Source organism: Phascolarctos cinereus, unplaced genomic scaffold, assembly GCF_003287225.1.
Source record: "Phascolarctos cinereus isolate Bilbo 61053 unplaced genomic scaffold, phaCin_HiC Scaffold_2;HRSCAF=192, whole genome shotgun sequence".
NCBI lineage: Eukaryota > Metazoa > Chordata > Mammalia > Diprotodontia > Phascolarctidae > Phascolarctos > Phascolarctos cinereus.
This window is the reverse complement of record NW_027555625.1, coordinates 273,276,490-273,298,792: the sequence shown is the minus strand read 5'-3', so window position 1 is coordinate 273,298,792 and position 22,303 is coordinate 273,276,490. Positions and strand designations below refer to the sequence as shown.

At 42.0% G+C, this 22,303-nt stretch overlaps 1 protein-coding gene across 1 annotated transcript in view; it reads left to right on the top strand.

Annotated features, from left to right (window-relative positions):
• NLRC5 (NLR family CARD domain containing 5) overlaps window positions 1–22,303 on the top strand; it is a 98,419-nt gene that overhangs the window by 63,370 nt on the left and 12,746 nt on the right. The window contains 13 exon segments of the mRNA XM_078150060.1: window positions 105–188; window positions 4,270–4,353; window positions 7,484–7,573; window positions 7,889–7,948; window positions 8,966–9,049; window positions 9,683–9,766; window positions 11,192–11,284; window positions 11,680–11,745; window positions 13,033–13,116; window positions 14,628–14,711; window positions 15,088–15,174; window positions 17,159–17,239; window positions 19,477–19,560. Of these exon segments, the coding sequence (XP_078006186.1) occupies window positions 105–188; window positions 4,270–4,353; window positions 7,484–7,573; window positions 7,889–7,948; window positions 8,966–9,049; window positions 9,683–9,766; window positions 11,192–11,284; window positions 11,680–11,745; window positions 13,033–13,116; window positions 14,628–14,711; window positions 15,088–15,174; window positions 17,159–17,239; window positions 19,477–19,560 (1,065 nt within the window).

Genomic DNA, 22,303 nt, shown 5'->3' with positions numbered 1-22,303 from the left:
AGGAGCCTGTCAGGGTGAGCACAGCAGTGAAATGAAGCAACAGAGGGTAGCTGGGACAACACCTGTAACCATTTCAGGCCCTGATTCTGCTGTTTTCACTTCAGTCTCAGAGAGTGTCAAATGGACCCCCCAAACTTAAGAAAGCTGCTCCAGATTCTGGAGACGTGCCAAGGACTGCTGGAGATCAAGTGAGTAAAAGAATAAATGCCTTCCTCAGGTTCACTTTACTCTGCCTTTCTCCTGGGTGTGGTACAAAGTGGTCTTGCACTTGGCCAGTTCCACAGATTTTGGGGGGCCAAGGAAGTAGCTGCTGAACTGCAATGGGTTTAACACTATCCTACAGACATCATGGCCAACACGATCCCTCTAATCACTTTCTGTAAGCCTCCTGATTCAAAATCTTATGCTGGGAAGGGATGCTTGGATGAATGATGGTCCAGCCCCATTCAGGCTTTGCCTGACTTAGCCTTTCCTCCTCTTGGAAGATGCTGTGAGTGATCATATTGTCTTCCCACCAACAAAAGGTTTGCTAGGACTGCTAACTTGTGGGAAGCCAACCACACAGGACCAACCAAATCCATCAACTAGCAAACATTAATAAAGCACCTTTTATGTGCTAGGCATGTGATAAGTGCTGGGGATAGAAAGACAAAAATGAAGTCCTTGTCATAAGAAGCTCATGTCTAACAGGGGAGAAAACACGAATGTATTTCAATAAGTATATATAAGAAGTATACAAAATGCATACAGAGTAGCTTGGGAGGAAGGGCACTAACAGCTGTGGGGTCTGGAAATCTTCATGTAGGAGGTGATTGGTACTTAAGGTGAGTCTTCAAGGAAATCAGGGATTCTAAGAAGCAGAGGTGAAGGGGGAATTCAAGGAATGAGGGACAGCCTAGACAACTCTAGGTGGAGAGTTGTCCCGTGTCAGGAACAAGTCACCCATGGCAGAAGTACAAACAAGATGACGTTTGTCGATAGTGGACTTCTGAAAGCCCAGTGTCCTAACATTGAACATTTCCACCCAGGGCCACACTGTGCCCTCCCCACTTCCCTCCCCCCAAGTGATGCTCTCTCTGGTCAAAGCTCTGGCCCATTCCACAATGAAGAAAAATCTGTCCTATAGATTCTACTTTAAGATCCTGCTAAGCCAATCTTGTCAGAGAATGTTAATAAATTTAATGGGTTACCCCTCCCAAGTAACATATTTCCATTCTGAGAAAGGCCTTCAAAACTAGAGCCCATAGGACACAGCGGGAGGAATTATAGGTCCTGTGGAAAGTCAACAGGTAAGATAATTTTGGGCAAGGGGAGGGATGTTTGGTATCTCTCTGATTATACCAGATCAGAGAACATTTAGTCTTGGGCCAGCCTCTTCCCTCTGATCCTATCCCAGCAGTAGAGGAAAAGAGAGAGGTAATCCACTGGCCAGGAACCCTGTTTAACTAAGATTTCTCCAAGCACCTTCTCAGGGAAACCACAAAGCACAAATAGCTGCCATACTACCATTCCCATAGACACACCTGCAACCCCAGCCAAGCTGTTGTAGTGAGGATTCCTGTTATGGTATGAGTAAAACACTGGGCTGCTAGATGATACAGTTGATAGAGTGCTGGACCTAGAGTCAGGAAGACTCATCTTCGTGAATTCAAATCTGTTCTCAGTCACTTACTAGCTGTGTGACCCTGGGCAAGTCATTTGACCCTGTTTGCCTCAGTTTCCTCATATGTAAAATGAGCTGGAGAAGGAAATTGCAAACCACTTCAGTATCTTTGCCAGGAGAACTCCAGATGGGGTCAAGAAGAGTCAGACTTGACTGAAATGACTGAACAATAACACAAAATTTCCTCTTTGGTCTTCGAAAACACCTGTTAAAAGAGACTCAGGTAAAAACAGACTTGTGCTTATTACCCCACAGGCTTGGAGGTTGGAGAGCCATGGACTTTGCCCTGGCCACCAATTAATCTATCTCATCATAATAATGATCCCAAAAGTAATTATTCTGTCCACTAAAGGGAAGGTATGGGAAAGAGAAACTTTTCCACCTTGGACTGGTCTCTATCTATCTTCCTGCTTCATATAAATAAATAAATAGCATTTATTAAGCACTGACTATATGCAAAGCACTGGGCTAAGCTCTGGGAATATGAATAAAAAAGTAAAGCAGTCCCTACTCTCAAGGAATTCACATTCTAATGGGGAAAGACTACTCATATGCAGGGTTGCAGTTGCAAGTCAGTTGGATAAGTCCCGTGGCCCTTGGGAGGAACAGCAAAGCATACAATAATAACTCTTCTCTAATGTCATTTCCACTGATAAAATATATAGAGATAAAGATAAAATATTTCTTTCTATCTATCTATCTATCTATCTATCTATCTATCTATCTATCTATCTATCTGTATCAGCTTCTGATGCTGAACCATTTTACAATGCCAAAGACTGGTGGCAAGAACTTTCTATTCTGGGTCTTCAACAGATGTGACTGTTGGAGCACCTGCAGGAGCAATTGCCAGGCCACATCTCAGAAGTTGAAAGCATTGATGTTACCAAGGCTTGTAGGTTCAGGGTCCTAGGCTACCTCTATCACTGTCTAAGAAAAGATAGTGGTCAAGGCGCCTGGCACTTAGGCATATTCTGGGTAGCTACTTTCTTCGTCACACCCAGGACACTCTGGAATTTAGCCATGGCTTTGCTTGGCAGATTAAATGGGAGCAGTATATCTCCATTCACATTTTGTAAATTAGGTTCCTGGGATCTATTTTCCTTTTGAATTTAGATGGTTAATAAACACTCTGTGCAGGCCATAGATTCTTCCTCAAGGCCCAATTCCCTAAATATCTTATATTCACCCCTTATACCCCTTAAAAGAACAATCCTGGTTGATTGGTTTGTTTTAAACACACAGAAGTGCTGTCCTTCGCAGTGATTTTCTTGAAAGTTTCAATATTTATCCTAAAAGTGCTCATTTCTCAGAGCAGTCTGGGAATCCCTCACTGAAAATTGTCTCTTAGGATCACAGATTTGCAGCTGGAAGGGTCCTTGCAGGGTCTGCTGAAGTCCTAAGAGGTTAAATGCCTTGGCTAAAGTCTTCAGAAGCAACTGATGAATTAGACAAAGCTAATGTCTTTATCATCCCACTTAATTTTTCAGCCAATAACTTTACCCTTGGGTGCCTCACTTTATTCACCAGACATGGCTCTCATTGGCTTTTTTTCCCTTTCAAAAAAGAAAAATCAAAACCAAGGAAAACTTCCTATTGATTAGGTCTATTCAAAGGTGGACTGGGCTGTCTTGGGGAGTAGTGAGTTCCCTTCCTTGGAGGTCTTCAAGTACATCTTGGATGACAACTTGTTGAAGGGAGGATAGAGGGGATTCTTGTTTAGTGACGGGTTAGACTAGGGGGCCTTTGAGATCCCTTCCAACTCTAATATGCTGTGATTTCTGATATTGAGATTCAAATTAGGGTAACTGAGGGCCTGTAGAAGGTCTCAAAGAGACTCTGGAAAGGATCAAATAGGAGCTAAGCACATCTGACTGAGGGAGGATCTTTAATCTCACTTCCTTTCTACATCCTCCTCCTAGTGGCTAAGATCATCTATCCTAAGGCAAGAAAGGGTCTGACCATATCATCCTTCTGCACAAACACCTTCAATGGCTATCCCATTGCCAGTGCATCCGAGACAAAATGTACACTCAGCCTGGAATTGAAGGCATTCTGCAATCTGGCTGCCATCTATCTTTCTAGTTTTATTTGATACTATCTCCTTCATGAACTCTGTGTTCCAGTCAAACTAAACTGATGATTGTTCTCTGTCTCCCATTTGTGTGAATTCACAAAAGCTGTCCCCCTTGTCTGGAATACTCCATACCTTCATCTCTTCCTCTCAGAATCTTTGTCTTCTTTAAGTGTCAGCTTAGGCTCTCTATAAAGCTTTCTCTGATCCCCCTTTCCTCCTCTCCTTCTTGTTGCTTATGTTCTCTATCCTCAGTTTAACATTATTGTGTGTGTGCATCTGTGTGTGTGTGTGTGTGTGCACGCGCACACGTGTGTTGTGTCCTCAGAGTAATATAAGTTCCTCAAGGACAAGGACCGTTTTTGATCTTTGTATCTTCAGCACCTAGGACAGTTGCCTCACCAGCAAGTGCTTGGTAAATGTTGAACTGAATTCTCCAGGTATAACAGTCCCTTGCCCTCTTGCGTCAAACATAATCCTTCATTTTGGTCATCTTCATAATGTGACTGCTGCTGAATTTTCCCCTCCACAGATTCTCCCATGTTACCATGAGTGATCAGAGCACCGAGATGCTACTGGACTACTTACCCCAGCTTCACAATCTGAACTTGTTACAGTGAGTTTTTTAGACCTTTCTTTTCACTGACCCCATGGAACCTTTCTTGGCAAAGACATATGACATACCATCTCTTTAATAATTCCTAGTTTCAGCCCTGGAGTTAGGAGGACCTGAGTTCAAATGCGGCCTCAGACACTTGACGTTTACTGGCTGTATGACCTTGGGCAAGTTACTTAACACGCCCCCCCCAAAAAAAATTCCTAATTTCAAGAGGTAGAACTAAGGGACCTTATATTTTCATTCTGGTTCTACCACTTGCTTACTTTATTACTATGGGGAAATAGTTTTCTCTTTCTGGGCCTAAATTTCCTTATCTTTAAAATACAGATGATTATCCTTGTCCTGCTTCCGTCACAGGGTTGTTGGGAGAAATCAAATGAGATAATGAATGCAGAAGGGTTTTGGAACTTACAAAGGGCTATACAAATGTGAGGTATCATTGTTATTATCATCTCTGAGGTCATTGGGAAACCAAATTAAATATAGAGTGTGGTACTTGGAACAGAAAAGACCTGAGGAATAGGGACTTCCAAATGCAGTGTGTTTCAGACAGGATTTGTAAAGCTCACAATCAGGCATGTACAAGGAAAGTGTTTCTGAGCAGTGGCCTAATTTGTATTTATAACTGTTTTCAATTTCAGATTGGACTTATTCAAATGGAAAGATTTATTTTAAATATTTTCTGCAGAGAGGAGAGCTGGGCATAGTGTTAGAGGGAAAAAATATGCAGAGAACCTATCCCCCCAAAAAGCCAGCTGGTCTGGAAAAATATGACAGGAAATTAAACTATTATGATAATGACAAAAATAATAACAATCCTCTAGATTTCTATAGAGCCTTTCTTTCTGAGAATCCTAAAGAGCTATCACATTTCCAACTCCTCTTAGTCAAATATCCTCTCTGGCAGAAAAGGGAAGGGTCTGGCTAACTCAACAGGTCAGAGGTCAAGGACACATTCTTCATCCCTGGGTGAGCTAATTAGCTTCACTCCATCCCATGAGCACAGACTATACCCTTAACCCTAGTTGGCCTTTTCACAAATGGGAAATCAGCCAAAAGAATGAGAGTGGATAATAAGAATTTTGACTCTGGAATTAAAAGACCTAGGTTTAAATCTTGTCTCTGGTGATTACCATCTGTATAACCTTCAGTAAGCTACCTAATCTTCCTTGGCTTAAGTTTCTTCATTTATAAAATAAAAGGGTTGCTTTTAGATGTAGGAGCTAATGATATAGCAGTTTGTCATTAGAAGGTAATGCAAGAATAATTATCCTCATTTGGTAGATGAGGAAATTGAGGTTCAGAGAATATTATACATTATCTCTTGGTATTCATGACAATTCTTTTTTTTAAATGTGTAATCATGTAAAATATTTCCACACTAGTCATGTTGTGAAAGAAGAAACAGAACAAAAGGGAAAAGCCACAACAAAAACAAAAAACAAAAAAAAAAAGTGAAAACATATGCTTCGATCTCATTTAGACTCCATAGTTCTTTTGTGGATGTGGATAGCATTTTCCATCATGAGTCTTTTGGAATTATCTTGGATCATTCTATTGTTGAGATGAGCTAAGTCAGTCATAGTTGATCATCACACAGTGTTCCTATTACTGTGTACAATGTTCTCCTGTTCTGCTCACTTCACTCAGCATCATTTCATATAAGTGTTTCCAGGCTTTTCTGAAATCCACCTGCTCATCATTTCTTATGACATAATAGTATTCGATTACATTCATATACCACAACTTGTTCAGTCATTCCCCAATTGATGGCCATTCCCTCAATTTCCAATTCTTTTCCACCACATAGAGAGCTGCTATAAATATTTTTGTACATGTAGGTCCTTTCCCCTTTTTTATGATCTCTTTGGGATGCAGACCTAGTAGTGGTATTGCTGGATCAAAGGGTATGAACAGTTTTATTACCCTTTGGGCATAGTTCCAAATTGCTCTCAAGAGTAGTTGGATCAGTTCACAATTCCACCAACAATGAATTAGTGTCCCAATTTTCCCACATCTTCTCCAACATTTATCATTTTCCTTTTCTGTCATATTAGCCACTCTGATAGGTGTGAGGTAGTACCTCAGGGTTGTTTTAATTTGCATTTCTCTAATCAATAGTGATTTGGAGCATTTTTTCATATGACTATAGATAGCTTTAATTTCTTCACTTGAAAACTACCATACAATTTGGCCATTTATCATTTGAGGAGTGACTTGCTTTCTTATAAATTTGGCTCAATTCTCTATCTATCTGAGAAATGAGGCCTTTATCAGAGGTACTTGCTGTAAAAAAAAGTTTTTCTCAGCTTTCTACTTTCCTTCTAATCTTGGTTGCATTGGTTCTGTTTTGTGCAAAGTTTTTTAAAATTTAATATAATCAAAATTATCCATTTTACATTTCATAATGCTCTCTATTTCTTGTTTAGTTATAAATTCTTCCCTTGTCTGTAGATTTTTTTTTTGGCTAGGCAATGGGGTTAAGTTACTTGCCCAGGGTCACACAGGTAGTAAGTGGTATGTGTCTGAGGCCGGATTTGAACTCAGATCCTCCTGAATCCAGGGCCGGTGCTCTATCCACTGCGCCACCTAGCTGCCCTCCTTGTCTGTAGATCTTAAAGGTAAACTACTCCTTGCTCTCCTCATTTATTTATGGCATCACTCTTTATGTGTAAATCCTGTACCTATTTTGACCTTATTTTGATATACAGTGCAAGATATTGGCCTATACCTAGTTTTTATCATTCTGTTTTCCAGTTTTCCCGGTAGTTTTTATCAAATAGTGAGTTCTTGTCCCAAAATCTTGGGTCTTTGGGTTTATCAAACACTAGATTACTACAGTCATTTACTACTGAGTGTTGTGTACCTGGTCTGTTCCACTGATCACCATTCTATTTCTTAACCAGTACCAGATTGTTTTGATGGTTACTGCTTTATAACGTAGTTTGAGGCCATCTTCCTTAGGAAACTTCTTGTTCCCAGAGTCTCTCCACCAGTAGTGAGTAAAGTCAGTACTACCACCTTTAGATGTGAAAGATGCCACATTACAACTAACATGAGGAGACTCCTGGGCTTTGTCTGACTTCCTTCTTAGTGATTGATTTCCCTTTGCTTTCATCCCCCACAGACTCAGCCAGACCACTTTGTCTCTAAATAGCATCTTCTTGCTGACCAGTGCTGTTAGCCTATGTGAACAGATTCAAAAGGTGGAAGTCAGGTATGTGATCATCCTATCTAGACATATCCCATGAGAGTAACAAGTCCTCTAAGATGAGAGTCAGGTTTGAGCATTTCATGTGCCACTCACCTAAATCAGGGTCTCCTTGTAGGCCTAAGAGACAACATGGGGTCTGCTCTTTGAACCCTTTCCTCAAGATGAGAAAATATCTATCTAGACTCTGAGTCCCTGATTCTCCACTCCTGTGTTTAGTCCCTTGAGATGATTGTTTCTACCCCAGTGGGCGTCCTGAGATCTAGCTTTGGCAAGGAGAGCTATAGGAAGAGTCCTGATCTGTGTTTAAATATATTTCAGGTCCCAGAATTATGCCTGTCTGTACTTTACTCCTGGCAAGAGGAAAGGAGTGTCCTGTGGGTAAGACAGCCTTGATATGCCCATCAGTGCTTCTGCCTTGAGAATAATGACTGGTGGCCTAGCTAGTGCCCAACTTTATTAGCAGTGGGGGTCCAAATACCCAGCACAGGATGATTGGCTATCAAGGGAATAGAATATGCTATTGATTGTGAGATAACAATGCTAACCATAATGCAAGAAGGTTAAGTCTCCATCAGTAGGGACAGATTTGCATCAAACCATCCAAATTTCCTCTCCCAAGCCACCCCCTTGGGACCAAGGGTTTGCATTTGTGAGATGGTTGGCCTGGGTTAGGAGCACAGCTTATAGTTATGGAATAGCCAGGCTACTGGGTGAGCCACTTAGGGACCACACCCACAACTTTGGTCACTTTGACACCAACCTGTGATCCTCTGAGCTAACCCATTCTGTTCCTTAAAGAGACTGTGGGGCCTCACCAGAGTCATGGGTTGATGGTCCCTGCTATATATTTTTATCCCTTAGGAACTTTCAGCCATCCTAATAATCCTTCCTGAAGACTTGTGAGGCTAATTGAAACTGCCAAGGAGAGTTTAGGCTGATAGTCAGGAGTTTCCCAAAGATTTTTCATGTGGTGCCCATATTGGTGGTCTGAGACAGCATCCTCAAGCAGCTAGGTGGCGCCATGGATGGAGTGCAGGACCTGGAATCAGGAAGACCTAGTTCAAATGTGGTTTCAGATGCTTCCTACCTGTATGACTCCAGACAAGCCATCTAACCACTCTCTGACTCAGTCTCATTATCTGTGAAATGGGGATAATAATATCACCTACCTCCCAGGGTTGTTGTGAGGATCAAATGAAAAGTATTTATAAAGTGTTTTACAAACTATGAAACACTATGCAAATGCTAGCTGTTGCTGTTGTTTTTGTTATAATTATTATCTGAATGGAGCAACCTGAGAGAGGAGTGATATATCTGTGGGTACAGAAGGCAGGGGTCAAGGCCATGGACTTTCCTGCTGCTGTAGATATCTCCTGTCTGTCTTTCCTTCCACAGACTCACAGATTGTTGCATCCGCCAAGTGGGTATGGAGCAACTGTGCCATACACTACGGCAGTGCAAAGATCTGAGTCACCTTGAGTAAGTTGGAGCTGGGGGAAAATCATATATGTGAGTATACAAAGTAGCTGTCCTAGGTGCTAGAGGGACAAAGATAAAAACAATCCTTGCCCTTGAGGAACTTACAATCTACTACAGAAGATACAGTAGATACACAAATAAGTATAGTGGGAGGCAAATTGAGGAAGAGTGCATGAACAATGTGAAGGGAGAGGGTTCAGAGAAAGCTTTATAGAGGAGATGATACTTGAGCTAAGCCTTGAAGGTGGACAAGGATTCTGGGAAGCAAAGATGACACAGTGGTACATTCTACACATGGCAGCTTGTGTGAATGTACAGAGGAAAAAGATAAAAGTACTGAGAGAGTTTCACTGCACATTCTCATCATGGGTCTGCTTTGGGAATCATCTGGGCTTGGCCTTCTCCCACATAGGACTCTGGGACATCACCTGTTGATTTTGTTTCCTCCTCTCTTTTACTAGAGTATAAGCCCCTGGAAGGCAAGTCTATATCTACTCAGTTTTCTGTAACTCCTAAGGGTTGTGTTCTTTATGTGTGTTCATTAAAGCAGAGGGATAAGGATGTTGATGGTGTGATGGTGATAATAGCCATCAACAGATGGTCTGTAACCTAGTCTTGTTCTATTTTGTTCAGTCTGTCAGGAAACTTGCTGGATGATGAAGGGCTCAAATATCTTCTGAAGCATTTACCTCAGATGAATCTCTCTGGCTCACTCAAGTAAGAAAGCAACTAGCCTATGGGATTGAGGAGCAAATAGGCGAGAGCAAAAGAAAACCATCAACTGAAGGCATTTATGGGCAATCTTTAGATGAGAACCCCAAGGTTTTTTGACTAAGAACTTAACTCAAGACAAGGAATTAAAGAGAACAAAACAAAATCTCTGGTATAAAGAAGGGAAGGATATAAGGATAAACATCACTCTGGTATCTCTTCAGAAAGAACTGAGGTCCTTCCTATCCCTTCCTATCCTATCCTATTCCTCCCGCTCACTGTGTAAGAAAGAATCCTTGCTAGTTACTAGGGAAGCAAGACATTGGCCAGAGCTGAAAGTCTCATTCCTCCTATTCATCCTATCCAAATGGTCCTTCTGTTGTGAACTTGACTGTGCATGATCATGTATAACAAGAAAGGGATCATTAAAATTTATAAATAATCCAGAAATCTCACTTCAGCCTACATTACTTCTTGCCTTGAGCTGTGTCCCCAGCAGTGAGGCTGGAGTTATAGTTAGCCACCTACACTTCTCATCTGAGTCCCCTTGGTTTCAAGCCATGTATTTATGTTGTGGCTAGCAAAGGTTGATGAGGGGGAAGGCAATGATCTGTAGTCAATAAATAGTAGTTCTTCTTTTTAAAAGCTTACTGGCCCCTATGGGGATTGAACCTAAGATCTTGTCCTCATTAACATTATGTTTCCACTCAGCAAGCTAATTGACTCCTAGCAAACTGATAATGATCTGATCCCAATGGGAGTCTAGCCTCCTCCTTTCCTGAATGTGGGTGGTGTTTTGGGGCACAGAGGTGATCCAAAGGCATGCAACTGGGTGCAGAATTTTGTGGAGGCTAGAGTGCTGGATTTAGAGCTGGGAAGATGTAGAAGACTTGTGAGGCTAATTTAAACTGCCAAGGAGAATTTAGGCTGATAGTCAGGAGTTTCCCAAAGATTTTTGATGCAGTGCCCATATTGGTGGTCTGAGACAGCATCCTCAAGCAGCTAGGTGGCACCATGGATGGAATGCAGGACCTGGAATCGGGAAGACCTAAGTTCAAATACTTCCTACCTGTATGACTCCTACCTTTGATACTTACTAGCTGTGTGTCCATGGGCAAGTCATTCAGCCTCTTGGACCCTCAGTTTTCCCATCTGTAAAATAGGGGTAGTATATTTCTTGTGTGGTTATGAGATTATGCATATAAAGTACTTTACAAACTTTAAAGCTCTATATAAATGCCAGTTATTATTATTATTATGGCCATGATAGACGAGGAGGAGCTAAGGGAATGGCATTCTTGATCCCAAGAATCCTTCAGGGGGTGGAGGGAAGGAGAGAGGGGAAGTTCTCCTTGGATGTGTTCCTTACAGTAGCATCCAAGGGTCTCAGCCACACTGCCCCAGTCCCTTCTCCCCTCTTTCCTACTGCAGCCTAAGCCACAATGGCATCTCTCAGGAGGGTGCTCTGCATTGCTCCACCATTGCTCTCTCCACCTGCACACAGGCCCGTGAAGTCTCACTCAGGTGAGTGACTCACCCTCCAACTTCACTTTTCCCACTATTAGAGCTTTGGGGGTCTCCTCTGTATAGGGGGGAAGGGGAAGATCAACACCTACTCACCTCACTATCCCGAAGTCTTTTGGGCACTGACATTTTTGGAGTGCAGTGGGAAGACCATTGGACTGGGAGCTCTAGTTTTGGCTCTGACATTTACTTGCTATGTGACCTTAGATAAGTGCTTTCCCATCTTTGGACTTCAGTTTTTCCACATATACAATGATAGGGTAGAACTAGATGATATAAAAGGTCTGAAGTCCTGTGGTCGACCCTGATCCTACCACCCCAATCCCTTGTTCCCTGTGATCAGGGCTCATCAGGGACTATTTCTATCCTATGTTCACTCACTTCTCTCTATGCAGCCTGAATCCAGAGCAGAAGTTTCTGATACAGTTCACAGAGCACCAAGAGCCCAGAAAGATCCTGAGGTAATGCCAGATTGGGGTGGGCAGAGAGGAGAAGGGGAATTAGAACTCTCTCCTTTGCTGGTTAGTCCCTCTCCTCTCCACCAACCATATCACTCTTCCCTCAAATCCTGACAACATAGTATAATGAAGAGAGCACTGAATTTAGAGCCAGAGGATCTGGGTTCAAACCCCAGTTCTGCTGTCTGGGTGATCTTAGGCAATTCCCTTTCCCTTTCTGAGCCTCAGTTTCTTCCTCTGTAAAACGAGAGAGTTAGATTCCACAGCCCCCCATGATTTCAAGGTCCTCACTAGCTCCAAATATATGATTCTGTACCTTCTTTTAGGAAACCTTCCCAGCCTGTTACTTTCTAGTGTGGACCATCCATTTCATTGTCCTTTGTTGCTTCAGTCTTTGTGTGTACCTCAAATCATTTTCATTTCAGCTTTTTGAAAAAAAGTTTTATTAATGTGTTTTGTTTTCACATTTTATACAATTATAAATTATTCACACCTTATGAGAGGTCTCTTACAACAAAATAAAACAGTTAAGTAAAACTAATAATAACATAGTAACCTTATCTGGAAGCACATACAACATCTCACATCTGTAAGCAAGCCCCCCCCTTAAAAAATAATTAACAGAAATGTGTTTCTCTATTCCCACTTCCCCACCCATTGGAAAGGAAAGGAAAACAAATTTCTTCTAACAAATATGCAAGACAAAAATTCCATCAATGGCTGTGTATAAAAATATGTGTCTTTTTAAAAAAATATGTGTCTTATTCTACACCCTAAATCTATCACCTCTCTGTAATGGCATTTTCTGGCACCATGAACAGTCATCATAGTGAACATAGTAGGCTTAGCTTTTTGATGTGTTTGTCTTGTCAGTGTTTCAATGTCTCTTTCATTAGATCAGGAGTTTTTAACCCTTTTATGCCATGGATCTTTTAGCAGTCTGGTGAAATCTAAGGAGCCCTCCTCAGAGCAATGTTTTTAAATGTATAAACTACAGAAAAATTACAAAGGAAGCTAATTACATTGAAATATGTTTATCAAAATTGTTTTTAAAGACAAGTTCACAGACCTCAAGTTAGGAATCTCTTCATTCCCCAAGGCCAAGGACTGATTTTTTTCCTACCTTCTTCATTCCCATCCTCAACACTAATTCAAGCCTTTGTCCACAGTGAGCTTTCCATCCAGTGCTGAGCAAATTGCTGGAACTTAAACCCTCGGCTCATTCTTAGACTGCAAAGTCAGTCCCTCTGATAAGCCTGACCATGACCTCTCTGCCTTTTCCCCTCTCAGACTGAGCAGATTCAACTTCCAGCAAGAGCACATCATCAGGCTGGCCACCCTGGTGGGACAAGTGCCGAAGCTGACTGATCTCATGTAAGCAACCAAGACCAGTGCCATGGGCAGAGCAAGGGGAAATGGGGGTGGGGAAGAGGGAAGGAGGAGCTCCCAGTCAGGAAGCTTCCACCTGCTCCAAACACATCAGTGATATCTTAAAGGCATGGGCTCTGTCCTGTTTCATATTTGTTTTATTAGTAACTCAATCTGGACCCTGAAAACAATAGGCATTGAATAAATACTTGTCAAAATGAGTTGGATTTATGCCAGACCATAGGGCGTGCCTGGCAATGTAGTGTAGAAGGAAGAACTCTGAACTGGGAGTCAGGACCCTTGAGCACTACTCCAGGCTCTGCTGCTGCATTTTAGAACTGGAAGCAAACTTGGAAATCGCCTAGTCTGCATCCCTCACTTTAAAGAGGAGGAAGAGAAGGCAGGTAGAATGATACACAAGCTGAATCCCAGATTCTCTGTCCCGGTGAGCCTGGTCCACTGAGAAGATTGTTCCCCAGAAGACATCCTGAGGTCTGGCCTGGCACAGGTTACCCAAAAGGGTGCTGGATTTGTAGTCAGAGAATCTTAGTTTGTATCTTGGCTCTGCTACTTACTAGCTGTGTGACCTCAGGCAAATCACCCAACCTCTCTGAACCTTGGTTTCCTCATCTGCAAAATGAAGAAGTTGGACGAAATGACCTTTAATGTCCATTTCAGCTCTAAATCTATGATTCCACGAGGTCTAGAAAGGGAAAGGAACTTTCCTGTAGTCACAGAGGTAATAAGGAGCAGAGCTGGGATTCAAACCAGCACCCTTTCAAAAACTCCACACCACCTTCGTAAAGGTCCATACATTCAGTGCAGTGCCACCACAGAATGGTGGTTCCAGTCCACAGTTCCAGCTACCATCCATCTACCTGTAGTATCAGCTGAGCAACTGATATCTTTAGGTTTCCGTAGACTGTACCATCATCAGCTAAAGGGTTCAACGCCAGAATTGAATTCTAATGGTTCGACCACTAAATGAAAAACCAGTGCTGAGTCTTACAATTTCTGAGCCTCAGTTTCCTCCTCAATAAAATTGGGATAATAATTCCTGCACTGCCTGCCGTGCAGGATTGCTTTAAGGATAAATAAAATGGTATTATATCTGATCATATGTGAAAGAACACTATATGTAAAAGTATAGCAGTATCTACACATAGGGGCATTATCATTATTATTATTGTTATTTTGTGAGTGATAATAACCCATGTCACTGGAGGGCTGGACAAGGGATGTCTTAAAGTGATGGCCTGGTGATCTCTCCATTACTTCCCATCCATCTTCCTACTGTCTAATAACCAGAATTCCTTCTGGGGTTCTGTCTCATCCTGGAGCCAACTAATCAGGGAAGATATACCAATGCCTCAATATCCCCTCCATCTTCAGTTCTCAGGTGACTCTGGTTTCCTGGGGCAGTCCTTATTCTATCCATGGGAAGAATTTGTTCTCCTTTCTTCAACCCCTATGCTCAGCCTGGGTTTGCGATTCATTCCAAAAATCTCTGTTCCTAGATTGGCCAATAACACAGTATCACTACAAGGGTTGCAACTTCTCTTGAATTTAGTGAGGATGCCATCAGGGATGCTGAGGATCAGGTATGTCTCCACCCAGAGTTAGTCAAGTTTGGGGAACTCTTTGATCTGTGGCAGAGGTGGGATATGGGAAATGGAAGCTCATAACTTGTTTTGTAGTGCCCAGAACTATTTTCTGAAGTATCTGGAATTGTTGGGGTTTTTATATTGACATGCCTAGAACAGTTTTTTTTTAACAACCTAGAATCTCCTTTGACTAATCTATTGCCACCCAAACCCCCAAAGAGCTGTTTCTCTCAGATTTCTGTGTTCTGTGACCTAGATCCAGGGAAAATAGACTGAGAACAAAAAAGGGACTAAAAAAAGAGTGTTAAATAGGCTACAGGTTCCCTTTGTCCGCTGCTGGTTCTGAGAAGTCCATATCTGTTTCTAATTACAGTGTTGAAGAGCCATGGGTGACCATGGCCAGTGTTACTACCCTGTTGGATGCAAGTGTCCAGGCTTCAGGCAACATCACCAAGATAAGGTAAGGGATCTGGGAAGGTGCCTGGGGATCCATAGTTTCTAAAATTAGACCCCAGCATATACACAGGGCTAAAGCTCATTCCTAACAGCTCCAGGAATGGTTCTATGAATTACAGGGCCTTAGAGATGGTGCCGTGGAAAGAATGCTGGATCTGGAGCCAGAGAATCTGGGTTTATTGATTATGGACAATTGAGTGGATAGAGAGTGGATAGAGTGCCAGGTCTGGAGGCAGGGAGACTCATCTTCATGAGTTCAAATCCAGCCTCAGACATATGCTAGCTGTGTGACCCTGAGCAAGTCACTTAACCCTATTTGCCTCAGTTTCCTCATCTGTAGAATGAGCTGGAGAAGGAAGTGGCAAGCCACTCCAGTGTCTTTTTCAAGAAAACCCCAAATGCAGTCACAAAAGAGTCAGGCTGAAATGACTGAACAACAACTTACCTTGAACAAGTCTTTGTTTCCTCATTTGTAAAATGAATGGATTAGACTCGAGAATTACCAAGGCCCCTTCTGTCTCTGATTCCAGTTCTCCCCTTCAGGGGACAAGGAATAACTGGGGACAAAGAGAGCACTGGAAATTACAGATGATCCAGAACAACTCTTTACCCTCTTGCTTGCACTGTTATCAAGAAGAAAACAGACTGATTTGCAATTGAATTTGAAATTTTTAAATTTGAAAATTTTTTATTTGAATCACTAGAGGTAGAGGGTGGGCAGGGAATTCTAGTGAAAAGAGCACTGGACTTGAAGTCAGGACAGCTGGAACTGAGATCCAGCTTTGCAATTTTCTGGCTTTGTGACTTTGGGCAAGTCACTTCTCCCTGAGCTAGAATATCTGGAAAGTCTCTTACAGCTCTAATATTCCATGATTCTGGGAAGTCAAGGACCATACACTGAAAGGAAAAAAAAATGATTTATGGGGCTACTTAGGAGCAGCTTTAGAGGTCATCTAATCCTTGATATATTCTTACAAACACCATGACATAATATATAGATTACTCAGAAAGACCTGGATTTGGATAGTGACTAAGACACTTAATAGCTGTGTGATCCTAGACAAGTCCCTTAACCTCTCTGGGCCTCAGTTCCTCATCTATAAAATAAGAAGAGTTAGATTTCATGACCTCTGAGGTCCCTTCCAACATAAAATCTATGTTCTGGAGTTGTGAACTGATGCACCAGTCTGGAGAGCAATTTGGAACTATGCCCAAAGGGTTATAAAAATGTGCATATCCTTTGACCCAGCAATAGCACTTCTAGGTCTGTGTCCCAAAGAGATCATAAAGGATGGAAAAGGACCCACATGTATAAAAATATTTATAGCAGCTCTTTTTGTGGTGGCCAAGAATTGGAAGTTGAGGGGATACCCATCAATTGGGGAATGACTGCAAGTTGTGGTACATGAATGTAATGGAATATTATTGTGCTGTAAGAAATGATGAGCAGGCAGACTTCAAAAAAACCTGGAAAGACTTGTATGGAGTGATGTTGAGTGAAGTGAGCAGAACCAGGAAAACACTAAACACAGTAACAGCCACATTAAGTGATGACTGACTTTGATAGACTTAGCTCTTCTCAGCAACGCAAGGCTCTAAGACATCTCCAAAAGACTCACATCCAGAGAAAGAACTATGAATCTGAATGCAGATGGAAGCATACTATTTGCTCTCCTTTTCTTCTGTTGTTTTGTTTTCCCTTTCTTGTGGTCCCTCCCATTAGCTCTAATTCTTCTTTACATCATGACTAATGTAAAAGTATGCTTAATGTGAATTTAAAGTAGAGCTTATATCAGATTACACACCACCTTGGGGAGGTTGGAGGAGAGGGAGGGGGAGAAAATTTATTGAAAACTAAAAATATATTAATTATCTAAAAAAAAGAAAAAAGAAAATTACATATTAACATTTTAAAAAAATCAATGTTCCTGTAATAACGTAACTGTAAAAGTCCAGGCCCTTAGGCATGCCCTTCTTCCTTCTCCTAGCATCTCCAGACAACAGTCTCTCCTCCATATTGAAGAGGCATTTTCCCAGCAGACAGAGAATCCTGCAGTTGCAACTTTCAGGTAAGTTCCAGTACTCAGGTGGGTCTTCTGTGTCCCCATGTCATTGTAGACTCTGGCTAGGGCTGGTGGGGTAGATGGACCTAGGCCCAAATATTTTTTAAAAATCCTCCAGAGCCCTTTTCACAGTTAATTTCACTCCACAGGACTCAATAAAAGTCCTTCTTGCCCCATGGGATGGAGATTGGATTAGTTAATCCAATTGGTTAACTCTGATAAGTCAATATTAACTTGATATACCATGGCATTATTAAATGGCATGTTTCACAGTAATACAGATTAGTCTATGCCCTGGGAAGAGCTGATAGCCATTTTACCATCAAAATGACTCTCTTGACCCATGAGGTATGTACTTTGAGTTCTTTCCCCAGTAGTAGGGATGGGTTACATGAAGCCTTCCACATTCTCTCTTTCCCCACCTAGTAGGCAGTTGTGTGCACTGATGAGGTGGCAGCCTATGGAACAGAATTAAAATCAAGGAACTCAACTCAAGAAACAGTTATTTAGTGGCTACTTTCTGCAGAGCTGTAGGCTAGGTTCTGGGTGAAATACAAAGTTTAAATGAGGCACAGCCTCTGTTCTCATAGAGCTTATTGTTTAGTAGATGCCTATAACATAAACACAATAGTTATAATACAAGATATTACAAGTGCATTGAAATGGTGCAAACAAGGGCTTTGTGAGATTTAAAAGGGAAAGGTCCCAAACTAACAGTTTCATTTAACAGCACAGGAGGGGTCCATTATGCAGGAATTCAGATAAACTTTTATTGAAACTGCTTATATCTTCAGCCTGGTTCACACTCCCATGAGAAGCAGAACTTCTTACTCTTTCTAAATTTATCCCCCTTCCCCCTCCTTTTTTCTTCTCTTTTTCTTCCTCCTTCTCCTCTTCCTTCTCCTTCCCTCTTCTTTCTCCTCCTCTCCCTTATTTTCCTTCTCCTCTTCTTTCTCTTCCTTCTCTTCTTCCTCCTCTTCTTCCTCCTCCTCTTCTTCCTTCTTCTGCTCCTCTGATTTCTCCTCCTCTTCCTTCACCTTTTTCCTCTCCCTCTCCTCCTCTTTCTCTTCCTCTTTCTCCTCCTCTTCCTTCACCTTCTCCTCCTCCTTCCTGTTCTTCCCTTTCTCCTCCTCCTCCTCCTTCTTCTCCTCTTCCAGTTTTTCCTCCTCTTCTTCCTTTTCCTCTTCCTTTTCCCCCTTCTTCTTTCTCCTTTTTCTCCTCTTTCTCTTCTTCCTTCTCCTCTTTCTTTTCTTCCTCTTCCTGCCTCTTTTTCTTCCTTCTCTTATCCTTTCTACTGTTCCTCCTACTTACTAGCTGGAAGTTCCGTGGCAATTCCTGGCAGGATCCTATTGCTGATCAGCACAAAAGCTCTGACCAGCTCTATTTCCAGTTTGGGCCATTTTGCCCTTTCTTAGGCAGCCTAGTACACCCCCTCCCCCCTAAACTTCCCCACCCCCAGTGCCCGTGGCTCACCATATTGGTGAAGGACTTAGTGTGGACACCTGATTGGCTTTAACCCTACAGCAGCCCAGAACTGCTGATTTCCAGCTGTCCATCGGCTTCAGCCTCCCCAGAGCAGACTTGGACACTCTTGGCCCCCTTTGAATTTCAAAAAAAACTCCAGAAAGATTTTGGTGACCACAATTAAAAGACCATGTTGGGGAGTTTCCCCTCGAACATTCTATTAGTAAATAATTAACTTGACATGTCCATCTGGAGCTTACTGGCCCCAGCCACCCTGAACTTTATGTAAAAACCCACTAAGCCAAAGGGCCTTAACCTTTTTTTGTGTCATGGCCCTCTTTGGCAGACTGGTGAAGCCTATGGACCCCTTCTCAGAATCCTGTTTTTTAATGCATAAAATGCATAGGATTACAAAAGAAACCAATTACATTGAAATACAATTATTAAAATATTTTTTTTAAACAAGTTCATGGACCTAAGCTTAAGTATCCTGTCACTAAGATAATACCAGCCAAGCCCATAATGAACCTGAGACTTTCATGAATTCATATATGACTCTTTCCCTTGTAGGTCTTTCTATACATCACCTCCTCTAGGAAATGAGTTTGTTGAGGCTGGTAAAGCTGGCAAGAGGCATAAGCTTATAGACCTCATGCAAAAGAAATGGAAGCTTTTTGAGGGCAGGGACTATCATTTTGTCTTTATATACCCAGCACCTACCACATAGTAGGCATCTTGTATAATTTAACTGAATCTCCTTTCCCCAAATTTCCTTGCAGACTGGCTCAGTGTGACCTAGGAGTCAGCCAAACCCTTGCCATCAGGCAGGTGGTTGAAAAGTACATCAGACTACAGGAGCTTAGGTGAGTATATCTCTGAGGCTCAGCCTCCATTTATCTCTCTGCCCCTGGGTTGTGTAAAAATCCTGGTCTAGATGACCAGAGGCCTTGGGACAAACTCCAAATGTCCCTCCCTGATGTTGTGTCAGAGATTAGAAGTATTGGTTGGACTTAGGAAGACCCACATGGTCTGTTTCCATATCCCAATGTGGATGGGACAATGATAACTGACAACAGAGAAGGCTGAGCTTCCCAAATCTCATTTTGCTTCTGGGGTTTGTTTTGGGTTCTGGGTGTTTTGCTTTTTGTTTTTGGTTTTTGCATTGGCAATGACAGAACAAAAATAACTAACCAAGAATTGATACGAAAAACAAAAATGAGGAGTTAGGAAGAGACCACATAGTTGATGAATTCATTACCTAACCCAGATAAGTTATAGCTTCAGGTAGTAAAGTCATTGTCAGTAATATCTGTAAGGTCATAGGAGAGAAAATAGGGGGTTTTTGTTAATTGAAAAAATATTTTTTTAAAAAAAGATCATGGTAAATGGGAGAGGTAATGCCAAGGATGAGGGTATATGTTATCCCTTTCCATAAAAGGGAAGAGAATAGAATCTGCAAACTGCATGAGCCTGTGAACTTTAATTTTCATGAAAATTCTAGAATGGATCATTTAGGAGATAGTGAACATCTATCAAAGGAATCAGTGATCATGAAGAGCCAGCATAGTCTCCTCAGGGACAGGTCATGCTAGGCTAACTTCATTTCCTTTTTTGATAGGGTTACTAAACTAGCAAATTAGGAGAATGCTGTAGGTGTAGCTTACTTAGATTTTGGCAGCTAGGTGGTGTGGTGGATAGAGCACTGGGGACTTGGAATCAGGAAGACTCATCTTCCTGAGTTCATTAATCTGAGCTCAGGCACTTACTGGCTGTGTGACCCTGAGCAAGTCATGTCTCTGTTTGCGTCAGTTTCCTCATCTGTAAAATGAGCTGGAGAAGGACATGGCAAATGACTCCAGTATCTTTGCCAAGAAAACCCCAAATGGGGTCACAGACATGACTGAAAAAAAAAACTGAACACTTAGATTTTAGAAAAATATTTGCCATACTATCTTGGAGGAAAGATAGAGAAAAGTGGACCAGATGGTAAATGGGTTTGGAACTGGTTGAGGACTCAGACTCAAAGTGTAGTTGTTAATGGTTCAATGTCAGCTTGGCAGGAGGTCTGTAGTGGAGTGCCCCAGGGATCTCTGTTTGACCCTGTGTTGTTTAATCTTTTTATCAGTGACTTGGATAAAGATCTAGATGGCATGATCCTTTGATTTGCAGATGATACAAAGCTGGGATGGCTAGCTAACACACTGGATAAGTCAGGATCCCAAAAAAAGTGATGATCTAACCCCATTCAGCCACCCAGTGGCTCCCTAACACCTCCAGGATCAAATATAAAATCTTTTGTTTGGCTTTTAAAACCCCTTTCTACCTTTCCAGTCATCATGCACTTATTTTCCTCTACTTTCTCTAAAACCTAGTGACACTGGCCTCTTAGCAGTTTGTTCATCGAACAAGACCTCCATTTCCAGATTCCACATGTTTTCACTGGCTCTTCCACATGCCTGGAATGCTCTAACTCCTTATCTCACCCTCCTACTGTCCCTGGCTTCTTTCAAGTTCCAACTAAAATCCCTGCAGGTCCCAGCCTAAGCCCCACCTGGTCATAGTTTGGGTCCTGATGGCTCAGAGTGGATGTAAACAGCAACTTTTTCTGTTTTGGCCAGAAACCATGAGGGTCTTCCCCTCTCTGATTGATTTTTTTTTGAAGAGGCCATTCTCTGCCTCATTTCTTACCTAGCCTTAATCACTGAATGGGCATTGCCTCAGAAAAACTGAGACCTGGGAAAGAACTTAGCTTAAAAAGGTCAAGGTCTCCTACTGCATTCGGGGGTATCTCCAGTCATCCTCACCTATACCCAGATGACTCAGAAGGACAAAGTGAGGCTGGTGACTTTGCACAGCCCTTCCTCACTTAAATCTAATTCACTTGCATGTCATGGCATCACCTGCCTGGTGTCATGGTCTTCTTCAAGAAAGAAGGATGAACAGCAATTCCCAATTTCTCCTCTCTATAGCTTATTTGTATGTATTTATTTGTATGTTGCCTTCTCCATTGCATTATGAGCTCCTGGAGGGCAGGGACTGTCTTTTGCCTTTCTTTATGTCTCTAGCATTTAGCACAGGACCTGGCACATGGTAGATAATTAAGACTGCTGACAGTCAATAAAACTAGAACATGAGCTAGAACATTGTGCTAAATTTGGTAAGGTGAAGTTCAAGAGGGGCTGCAAAAAGATAACCTTCACATATATAAGATAGAAGAGTTATGGACAGTTGTTATGGCAGTTGGACGGTTACGGCAATTGTTCTGAAAAAGATCTGGGGGGGTTTCATGAGATATAAGCTCAATATGAGTCAGCAGTGTGACATGGAACCCCCAGCACTAATTCAATCTTGGCCTACGTTAAGAGAGGCAGAGCTTCTAGGAAGAGGGAGATGATATTATCATTGTTCTCTGCCCAGGTTGAACCACATACTGTGTTTAGTTTGCTTTGGCTCAGTTTAAGAAGGACATAAGATGTTTCTGTGGTGGCCATGAATTGGAAATTGAGGGGATGCCCATCAATTGGGGAATGGCTGAACAAGTTGTGGTATATGAATGTAATGGAATACTATTGTGCTATAAGAAATAATGAGCAGGGAGACTTCAGA